This window comes from Coregonus clupeaformis, chromosome 21 (assembly GCF_020615455.1).
Source record: "Coregonus clupeaformis isolate EN_2021a chromosome 21, ASM2061545v1, whole genome shotgun sequence".
Taxonomy (NCBI): domain Eukaryota; kingdom Metazoa; phylum Chordata; class Actinopteri; order Salmoniformes; family Salmonidae; genus Coregonus; species Coregonus clupeaformis.
In genome coordinates this window covers 28,892,999-28,903,330 of record NC_059212.1, presented here as the reverse complement: position 1 = coordinate 28,903,330, position 10,332 = coordinate 28,892,999, and the positions used below count along the sequence as shown (strand labels likewise).

Sequence of the window (10,332 nt, the reverse complement as noted above, 5' to 3'; positions counted from 1 at the left end):
AGGTTTGATTGTACGAGGTGGGAGAGTCTATAGGACAACAACACACAGAAGAGGACAACGGTACATTTCTAGACAATTCTATACAAGGATTTTTTCCTCCACAGACAGAAAATGACTTTCAAGAAACACTCTTGGCAAAATTTGTAATTTTCTATAAGGCAGTGGGAGAACTATAAAAAGAGGTTGTTATCTGTAAAATAAGTGGTCCAAACTGAATACTTCTCATGCAGAGATTTACTTTGAACAATAATAAGCTCAGCACAAACATTTCCCATTCATACACTAACATGCACTGATAGCATAGCTATTTCAGAGGCTGGGCAATGGGCAAGTGATCCACTATATTGACTGAACCATCCAGAACATTCACCATTCTACACTTACAGATAACCCTGACCTAAGGCAGAACCCACATGAGCTCCCTTTAACCACAGGTTTAAGGACACTGCTGGCCAATCCATTTCCAATTAAATCTAACAATGTGTTTCCATCAACATATATTCAGAGAAAATTATTAATGTTAGGTTTAGCCTAATCTCGGTTAAACCAGAACTTAAATATTGCGTAATTTGGTCAGAAGCTTAACCATTTATGTTTATGTAGTCTGTCCACGAGAGATTACGTTTAGCCTTATATTCTTTAACTATGTGTTAAATCACGCAAGACATTGGGGAAATGTCAGAGGCTGTCCCTGAAAGAGGAACAATGCTCTTCCTTAGGAAAGATATTCTAATATTGTTATTTTAATGAGTAATACTTATCATAAACCAAGCTAACAATGCACAACACCACATTGTTAGAGAATACCAGTGTTCACACTGTGCAAAATCTCCATGCTGTTTCTGAAGAGAAAATGTCTCGTCTCCAACCAGCCACACAGTCCTGTAAACATTTCTCATAACCCACGACAGATTCCATTAATGACTTCAGTAGGCATTGGAATTTAAGAGTACCCACATTGGCATTTATACAGTGTCTGCGTCAGTAACCTTTGGAATATATCAAAGGAGGGAGCCTTACAGGCAGAATACATTTCAGAACTAAAGCTGAGTCAGTCACAAGGGTATCCATGTAAACAGAATGAAACGAAAGGCACGATAACTGAACACACGTTGATTACAGCATATTCTGGAACACCCATTGACAAAAAAGGGGAGGATGGGTCAGTTCTTGGTCAAAGAATTAGAAAAGTCAGATAAAAAGGTAGGGGGAAAAGACCCTTAATGCAAACGCGATTTCAGATCCTTCCCTTAAAAATATTTCTAACTACAGGAACTTCATTTTGTGGCAAAGTTTGGACCCTTTATGATGGATCAAGTTCTAATGCTACCACAATAACGCTCCTCACAACAAGACATTTTGGTGTTCAAAAACATGGACCCGTTTACATGTGCAGAAAGAATAGTCTAGCTCTGAATCAGAACCCAAAAGATAAGAAATAAGAATCCATTCCGGAAGCCAGTCCTCTCCCTTAATGGCTTGGTGATTCTGTATGGTGCAAGGTGGGTGTGAGATTGTGGGTGCATGTGTGTACTGCACGCATTGGACTAGTTTGTTGTTACACATTGCCTTTGGCAGTCCAGCTCTTTGGCAGCTGGGAGCCTGATTCTGTATCTGTAGTATCTGAAGAGGTGTGGGTGGCCTGGGAGTGTCACCAGTAGAACGAGCGGGACAGGAAGTTAGCCGCAGTGCCTAGCCAGCCTGCTCCATCCTGCCCTGTGCCCACGCAGGTCACAGCCTTGTCTGGCTCCTGGGATGGGCTCTCCTCCTCTGGAAGGTAGTCTGGCAGATCCACATTCTGCTCCACCGCTACCGAACCATCCTCCGGGAATGGGATGATTACCTGAACGGCAAAAGGAAGTGCTCAATTCAACGTGCACCAAAAGGTAAATGACATTCCCACATACAAGGTCAATTAGCATGGTATTTGAATTTAGATTCTAATTAGATATCCAACTCCTTTCTGTAAGCTTTATCCTTGAGATAAGATAATTCCTTGATAATATTTGTAGACCAAAAAAACAGACCTTCTCGGGGAAATCAATTGCAACAGAAAGACTATAAAACATTGATTCAACCAAGGCTCTGTTGTTAAGACAACAAACAAAACACTGGGAGTTAATTCAGAAAGACAAACCTCTTGTCCATCCTCTCCCCTGACCACCTGTTGCGCTTTCATTACTTCGGTTGAGGCGATGGCAGAACACAGAGCCTACAAAGGAAGCAGAGTTTTGAATTAACACCAACAACACATCAGCCATGATTCCCTCCTTCATCCCCTCTCCAGAATGTTGTAACAGGACAGCAAGTTGTCTGACACCTTTATCTCTCGTGGACTAATCTAATGAAGCGTAGCGTAGAATAAACGTCTGAGCGAAGTTTACTTCTTACTGGTCCTGACGAGAGAAAAATAACTGTCGGGGGAGGTTCTTCTGCACTGTTCAACCAGTCCAGTAAATGTGGAAGAGTTAAGATGGAGTGTCGCATTGTTAATGCAGAAATACTCTTTCATTTCGCCTGAAAACTGGATGCATCCGGATTCCGACCCCGCTGAGGATGCTCGTGGACAGGCGTTTAAACGAGGAACAACTTTTCAGTTTTTTTTGTCACTGGTTATTTGGACAAATCAAGACTTTGCGTGTGTGAGCCTACACCTGGCATCTTTCAGGAGGGGACTTTTGGCCCATACACTTGCCCGAGACTTTCAGAGAGAGTTGGGTTGAGCTACCAAAGAGGATCCATCCTGGTTCTGCCCCTCACTCTAGTTTTATGTATTTTTTATTTAACCTTTATTTCGACAGGGAGTCATGCTGAGACCAAGGTCTCTTTCTCAGATGAGCCATGTATAGACATTAAAACATCAATATACACATCAATATATACATCAATACCAACAAGGAGTTCCTCATCACAGGCAGGCTGAATACTGATGGAATGGTGAAAATAATGATGTGTAACTTCATTAGGACCTGGGAGGCCTCGAGTGACACACAAATGATGCGCTTGATTCAACGCTACCAAAGCGGCTGCGATTGCAAGATCATCCCCTGCTCTTCCCTCCCCTGTCCGATCAGCTCCCCGGATGAGTGCCTGTGGACGGACTGGTTGTCCAACTATGGCCAAAGTGGACCTCAGGCCTGCATCGCAGTGCTAACTGTGCCACTAGAGATCCTGGTTCGAATCCAGGCTCTGTCGCAGCCGGCCGCGACCGGGAGACTCATGGGCGGCGCACAATTGGCCCAGCGTCGTCCAGGGTAGGGAATGGCCGGCAGGGATGTAGCTCAGTTGATAGAGCATGGCGTTTGCAACGCCAGGGTTGTGGGTTCAATTCCCACGGGGGGCCAGTATAAAAAAATATGTATTCACTAACTGTAAGTCGCTCTGGATAAGAGCGTCTGCTAAATGACTAAAATGTAATGTAAATGTAAGCGACGGGTCCTGTGCCTGGTACAGCATGATTGCGCAGCCCAAGAAGTAGTTCCTGGATATTTAAGATCCCTAAACTCTACAGGCCATCCACTCACTGATCATAGTGACTAAAGATGCCTGCAATTAATAATAAAACAAATTAAACACTAAGCTACAAATCAATTTTTTCAATAAAGTAGTTCACAAAAATTAACTACAAGACTCATATTGCTGGGGCAAGTTGTGATGTCACGTAGAGGTCAGGTGACGGGTTTCAGGAACTAGTCAGTGTGAAAGAGCAATCTTATGAAAACAGCACTTTGATTTGTTTACTGGTCACTACTTGTACAAGTGCAAAAAATAAATAAACTACAAATCCAATATAGCGCTTCAAGTATTAAGTGATCTTGTGCCATTCATTTGTCCCTCGCTTTTAAACTGGAACCCAAGGTATTAAAGGGTGTCCCCTGTAGCTCAGTTGGTGGAGCGTGGCGCTTGCAACGCCAGGGTTGTGGGTTCGTTTCCCACGGGGGCCAGTGTGAAGAGGTGTATGCACTCACTAACTGTGGGTCGCTCTGGATAAGAGCGTCTGCTAAATGACTAAAATGTAATACACTAAAAGCAAAACACAATCATAGAAAACAAACACATTCTTCAGTAAAAAGGTCCTCAGCCAGCCTTTTGAATTGCCCTAGAGGCACCAATTCATCCAATTTTAGAGACCCATAAGGTGCAAAAAAACTAAAAGCAGATTTACCTAACTCAGTGGAGTTTGAAGAGTTCTCCAGAGTTAGCCATTCCTGAGATCGGGTCTGGTATCTCGTACGTCTATAAGTTAACAATGAAGTAAGGTACGGCGGAAGTTCATGCAGGAGGGCTTTATAAACAAAAAATAATGCAATGCATACGAGACTTCAAGGAGGGTAGACCTACTTTCTGATACAGAATGCAGTGATGTGCCCTCATACCTCCCCCCCAGAACCTAATCGAGTAGCTGCGAGATTTTTGTTCTGGGTTGCCGAGATTAGACAGACTCGTCTCTGCCCTCCTCCATTGCCTCCCTAGAGTATGCTGTAGGCTAATAGGACAGACAGGATGTGACTCACCTCTGCCTTCAGGTCTGAGCGAATTCTGACGATGCATCTCTTAATGGCCATCTGGAATGTAAAGCTGATGACGCCTCGGATCTTCAACAGGGACTCTTCACAAAGGCTCCTCCGGCTCTGGAGGAGATGAATGGGAATAACTGTATAAACTCACCTCACCTCTTATAGTGGACTACAAGAACTGTCACCTGAGCTAATAGCTACTTATTGTAGCATGATGTATTACAGAACCCATAATGCTCTGTGTAACATATCCAGTTTTATCTTAGTAAAGATGTTACTGGAGCTAATATGACAGTGTCCCGTCTCCTTATTGATACACTTATTGGTCAGTATGGGGGCACTCACAGAGTCATCCAGGCCATCTATGTGGAGAACCACTGTTTTGGCCCGCTTGTTGGTGGAGCCCAGGAAGAACTGGGCCTTGCGTCTGCAAGAGGGCCCCTCTGGCTTGTCTACATCCTCACTGTTAGAGGCCTGGAGGAGTTCATAGATTTCTGAGGCCAGCAGCTTGGTCTCTCCTGGGGTGGTTGTCCTAAGGGGGGAAAATATTGATTTTAGACGACTAAAATCTTTAGTCTCAACATAGTATTAACATACTGGCTCTTAATTGTGAGACCCAAGCAAAATTACAAATACAGTTTTGCAACACTTTCAAAAATACCTATAGCGCTGGCTCAGAATGTTTGTTTCTCTACTTATTTTTCTATATAATCACTACATCTTAGAAGACAGGACACGCAAGAAATGCAACTAAGAGATACAGTGGGGGAAAAAAGTATTTAGTCAGTCACCAATTGTGCAAGTTCTCCCACTTAAAAAGATGAGAGAGGCCTGCAATTTTCATCATAGGTACACGTCAACTATGACAGACAAAATGAGATTTTTTTCCTCCAGAAAATCACATTGTAGGATTTTTTATGAATTTATTTGCAAATTATGGTGGAAAATAAGTATTTGGTCAATAACAAAAGTTTCTCAATACATTGTTATATACCCTTAGTTGGCAATGACACAGGTCAAACGTTTTCTGTAAGTCTTCACAAGGTTTTCACACACTGTTGCTGGTATTTTGGCCCATTCCTCCATGCAGATCTCCTCTAGAGCAGTGATGTTTTGGGGCTGTCGCTGGGCAACACGGACTTTCAACTCCCTCCAAAGATGTTCTATGGGGTTGAGATCTGGAGACTGGCTAGGCCACTCCAGGACCTTGAAATGCTGCAGGTCATTCACTAGGTCCCCCCGTGTGGTTCTGGGATTTTTGCTCACCGTTCTTGTGATCATTTTGACCCCACGGGGTGAGATCTTGCGTGGAGCCCCAGATCGAGGGAGATTATCAGTGGTCTTGTATGTCTTCCATTTCCTAATAATTGCTCCCACAGTTGATTTCCTCAAACCAAGCTTCTTACCTATTGCAGATTCAGTCTTCCCAGCCTGGTGCAGGTCTACAATTTTGTTTCTGGTGTCCTTTGACAGCTCTTTGGTCTTGGCCATAGTGGAGTTTGGAGTGTGACTGTTTGAGGTTGTGGACAGGTTCAAACAGGTGCCATTAATACAGGTAACGAGTGGAGGACAGACAAGCCTCTTAAAGAAGAAGTTACAGGTCTGTGAGAGCCAGAAATATTGCTTGTTTGTAGGTGACCAAATACTTATTTTCCACCATAATTTGCAAATAAATTCATTAAAAATCCTACAATGTGATTTTCTGGATTTTTTTCCCTCAATTTTTCTGTCATAGTTGATGTGTACCTATGATGAAAATTACAGGCCTCTCTCATCTTTTTAAGTGGGAGAACTTGCACAATTGGTGGCTGACTAAATACTTTTTTTCCCCCACTGTACATATGGGTCTAAGGAGATGAGGTATGTAGTGTTTGACAAGAGTTTAGGACCTGTTGCATTTTTGCAACCTTGGGTCTCACAGAGAAAAATATAAGTTGCAAAGAATACAACATATTTTCTATTTGATAAAGATCAACAGACAAGATGAGTGAGACAACACTATCATGATCTGGGCTTCCGCAAGGGTCATATACTCACTTTTGCATGACATTCTGAAGACTTAACATCATCCCCAGCTCTCCCTTCATTTTCTCCCTGTTTTGACGACATTCTGCGAGGTAGCGCACAGCCTGGAGGGGACACAATCACAAGTTAGGAACACAAGAAACACAAGAGAATACATTCACCCCACAGCAAAATGACATTCCCACATACAAGGTTAAGGAGCATGGTATTTGAATTAAGATTACGATTAGATACCCAACAACCATTTTTGTTGTTGTTGGGTGTACGTATCTAGTACACAGACTTCAAAGCGTCCCAGTCACTTCAGTAACCAGGTGCATTGACTCTTTTAATGCAATGCATCCACTCAAGGGGACCTTACCATGAGTGCTGAGTAGACAACCAGGGGGTTGGGATGGTCCAGAAAAAGGATGAGTCCCGGTAAGCAACCTTGGTCCTGAACGATAGCTCTTCTGTTCATAGGATCTGCAGCAAGATCCCTCAAATGGTTCACCACAGCCAAAGCGTCTGGCTCCCCACTCATGATGCCTCTTACAGACCCATACAAGACTGAATTGACAGAGGGAGAGGAGAAGATATGGAGGGGCTGACATTAAGAAACATGTCATCAACTTTTGCTGTTAAATGTCTTCGCTAGCTCAATAGTAAGTTCAATAGTATACTGTAAACACAGTATGTAGCTAGCTACATTCCGCAGGGCAACATTCTATACTCCAATATAATATGTGTTTAGTAGATAAAGATAACTAGGTTTTTATTTTACTGCCAGGATCAAACTTAGCTAGCTACCAAGCGTGCTTCTTACCTATCTAGCTAGCTAACGTGTTTGTCAGGAGGATATGTGAGATTGTTTTTATGATCGAGCCAACGTGGAAGAGATAGTTAACTAGCTAACGTTAGTGCATTTAGTTAACTCGATACTGGTGGGATTGGGTGACCGTGTTCACTCTAGCTACTAATTTAGCAATAATTGGTATGATATTAGCTACCAAGCTTGCAATATAGATACACCATTATGTTTGGCAGGCAATTACAAAAGTATTTAGCAAAACAATGGCTCAAATCATGACGATTGGACACAACCTCGCTAGTTAGGGTATGCTAGCTAACGAACGTAAGCTAGCAACACAGCCGCATACCTTCAAAGAAATGCCTCTTCCGACCTGCACAATGTGCTCACAGCGTCCAAGAAAGACAGAATGAACAAAATCCAACGGGTGAAATAACACAAATGTAGCCAGACGCTTTTGTTTTCTGTTATTATTGCATTACAAATGTGGTATTCGGCCAGCCACAAACTGGACAGGACTTGTTCGAAGCGGCCACTGCAATATAAACGTCTCCGATTGGACGTTGGAGGCTACATGCTCACTTCACAAGCCATTCAGCTTCATTGTTCTTGGCCCTGGTGCCTGATGTCAGATGATGCCTCGGTATGCTGATTTAAGATCAGTTTTGCGGTTTATATTTTTTAACACTGATCCTCAATGCACTGATCCTAGATCTGTATTGTCAGGCCTCTACAAAGCGCTATTTTTAAACAAACCACATATCATAGGAAAGCTTAGTTATCTGTGGTGTAATCATTAGTCCAAACAGTTGCAAAACGTGCAACTATAACGAGTTTCTTTTGGACAAATTCAGGTAGGTCCCATAGATATCCTGTTAAATTACTAACGTCTAATTCTGTCTAGGTCCCTCCCCGTTTGATTGCGTTTAAGAAGCGTTTTGTAACAGAATCAGCTTACTGTATACGCCCCAGTATCTTTAATAAAAACATTATAGAACTGTAGACTGCTGAAAAGAGAGGAAAAGAAAGCACGCACGTGTGACAAGTTGTTTTATTAATGAAAATGTAACTGCAACTGGCATGTATCAAAATTTCAATTTGGCAAAGCGTTTCACAAAATAGTTTGCCACGCAAGTATCTAGCCCAAAATGACTTACATTAACATGGTAAACAGTTATATCAAACAGTCTTTCAGTTACCAGAAAATAAAATGTTTTGCCATAATAATGAAAAGCACCGGTTTTCATTCAATATACTGAAAGTCCAACCAGAGACACGATCGTGCCTTGTGTATAGAATCAAAAAACAATACCAAAAATAAATTAAATATGGAATGTTTTATCTTGACTGAGTCACTGTCCAATCTACTAATGCCTAGTACTTTCCTTCCACACCAGAGGCAAACAGTCAGACAATGCATTGAGAATACATGATCCACCTTATTAAAAAACAACTGGTTTGGTCACTTAGTTTTGTGCATAGCTTAAAGTATCTGTTACCAGTCTTAAAAGTTGCCTGTTTGCATTCTAGAAAGGGCTTCAACTCTCTAAAATAACATTGTATGTCATGGCGCAGATCTACCAGAGGCAGACCTCCTAATTTCAACCTCCTAATTTCTCTTAATAAGTAGTCTTGCTGTTTATTCCTTATAACTCTGGTCATCTGTTAATAGTATGGAAGAGTGGTTATTCAAGTGTTGAAAGAATGTTAAGGCCATAGAAATAGAATCTAGATTCTATTTCTGTGGTTAAGGCCACATGCATGCCCCCTTTCCCCCTTACAAAACATCAGGCTATGGTTAAATCCCCAACACCATACAGGTAAAGAAAGAAATTGATTTCATACCACATCAAATATACTTTTTTCACACAATTAGTCTCTGAGTCTTGGGTCATAAAACATGTTATAGTTCACAGTGCAAGGAGCAACAAACGGACCAAAACAGTCCTTTCAGGGCATTTGGTGTGTTGATCTGCAATCAGATGTTTGTTCAGTATGTTGTCAACAGGACAATTATATCATGTGAGTGGTTATTCACATACAGTATGTACTTTTTTATTTTACAGAACCAATGTTTAATTTGTAAAATACAACACAAAGTAGATGCTTGTAAACAGTCTTCAGAGGCAGCATTGAAGTGGGCTCTTCACATTATTTATTGTACGAGGAAGTATTACTTTTAGTCTGAAATGCAGAAACCCACAGAAGTTTGTCTCAATCACTCAACATGAACCTCTCTCTGAATACAAGGTTTCCTCACTTTCTCACTTTAAAAACATTAAAACAAAATGTTTGCAAATGGCACTTTAATCAGAAGGGTCTTTTTGAAAACATTCCCTTCAGGTCTCCATTCAAAGGGTGGATTGTCAAATTAGTGATGTCAGAGCAAAACTACAGTAAAAATAAATAAAATATGAAATAAAAAAACAAAATACAGCAGAAGCAACATGAGGTATCTATGTATTGCTCTATGTTGTTAAAGTAAAGGGTCCAAATTCAATAAATTAAGTTAAATTATGTGAAAAACAAAAACAGTGGTTAACCTAGATGGGGAGCATGTGGCTGAGGTGCCGTGGTACAGGGAGTGATGGGTAATGTAGTTTCTGTCCTATGTGGAGATTCTCTTAACTTCCTGACACTTCACTCTCTTGGTGTGTCATGACCGTTTGCTTCCCTGAGGTAATTCTTTGGAGTTTGAGTCCTTGGCAGCAGAAGACCTCTGTTCCTCTGAGGCCCTACTAGCACTAGCCTCCTGCTTGTCCCTACCCTCCTTCCAGCCTTGCTTGTTCAGGCTCAGGTGGCCCATCATGGTCTGGGACAGCCGTGTGTCAGAGAAGCGTGACCATTCCACAAACAGAGGCTCCACCACGTACGTCATGAAGCCTGCAGGAGACGAAGACATCTCTCATTCAGAGCAAGTTCTGACTAATAAATCACACAATGCTGCTAAGGTCAGGAGGAGAAAAACACAACCACAAGCAAATGTACAAATATTAAGTA

The 10,332-nt window shown here is 41.8% G+C and overlaps 2 protein-coding genes across 10 annotated transcripts in view; both read right to left on the bottom strand.

Annotated features, from left to right (window-relative positions):
* Window positions 1–216: 216 nt before the first annotated feature.
* On the bottom strand, window positions 217–7,859 carry LOC121535193 (armadillo repeat-containing protein 1-like). Its single transcript, XM_041842011.1, has 7 exons — window positions 7,682–7,859; window positions 6,904–7,091; window positions 6,555–6,646; window positions 4,863–5,049; window positions 4,515–4,631; window positions 2,138–2,212; window positions 217–1,843 (listed from the first exon to the last, which is right to left on the bottom strand). The coding sequence occupies exons 2-7, from the start codon at window positions 7,063–7,065 to the stop codon at window positions 1,652–1,654; spliced, it is 825 nt and encodes a 274-aa protein (XP_041697945.1). The 5' UTR covers window positions 7,066–7,091; window positions 7,682–7,859; the 3' UTR covers window positions 217–1,651.
* Window positions 7,860–8,365: 506 nt separating this feature from the next.
* The window catches only part of LOC121535191 (high affinity cAMP-specific 3',5'-cyclic phosphodiesterase 7A-like), a 53,711-nt gene continuing 51,744 nt past the window's right edge, over window positions 8,366–10,332 (bottom strand). For all 9 annotated transcript variants that reach the window (XM_041842000.2, XM_041842001.2, XM_041842002.2 and 6 more), the window contains one exon: window positions 8,366–10,215. In XM_041842000.2, the coding sequence (XP_041697934.1) occupies window positions 9,989–10,215 (227 nt within the window). In that variant the 3' untranslated portion in view covers window positions 8,366–9,988. The remainder of the gene's footprint in view (window positions 10,216–10,332) is intronic.

Bases quoted from the DNA above. Each gene is read 5' to 3' on its own strand.
- LOC121535193 (XM_041842011.1), bottom strand. From the start codon at position 7,065: ATGAGTGGGGAGCCAGACGCTTTGGCTGTGGTGAACCATTTGAGGGAT. The intron at 6,647-6,903 runs GTAAGGTCCCCT...TGTCCCCTCCAG, and splicing joins TTGTCTACTCAGCACTCATG to GCTGTGCGCTACCTCGCAGA. The intron at 1,844-2,137 runs GTTTGTCTTTCT...TTTGCCGTTCAG, and splicing joins GGGGAGAGGATGGACAAGAG to GTAATCATCCCATTCCCGGA.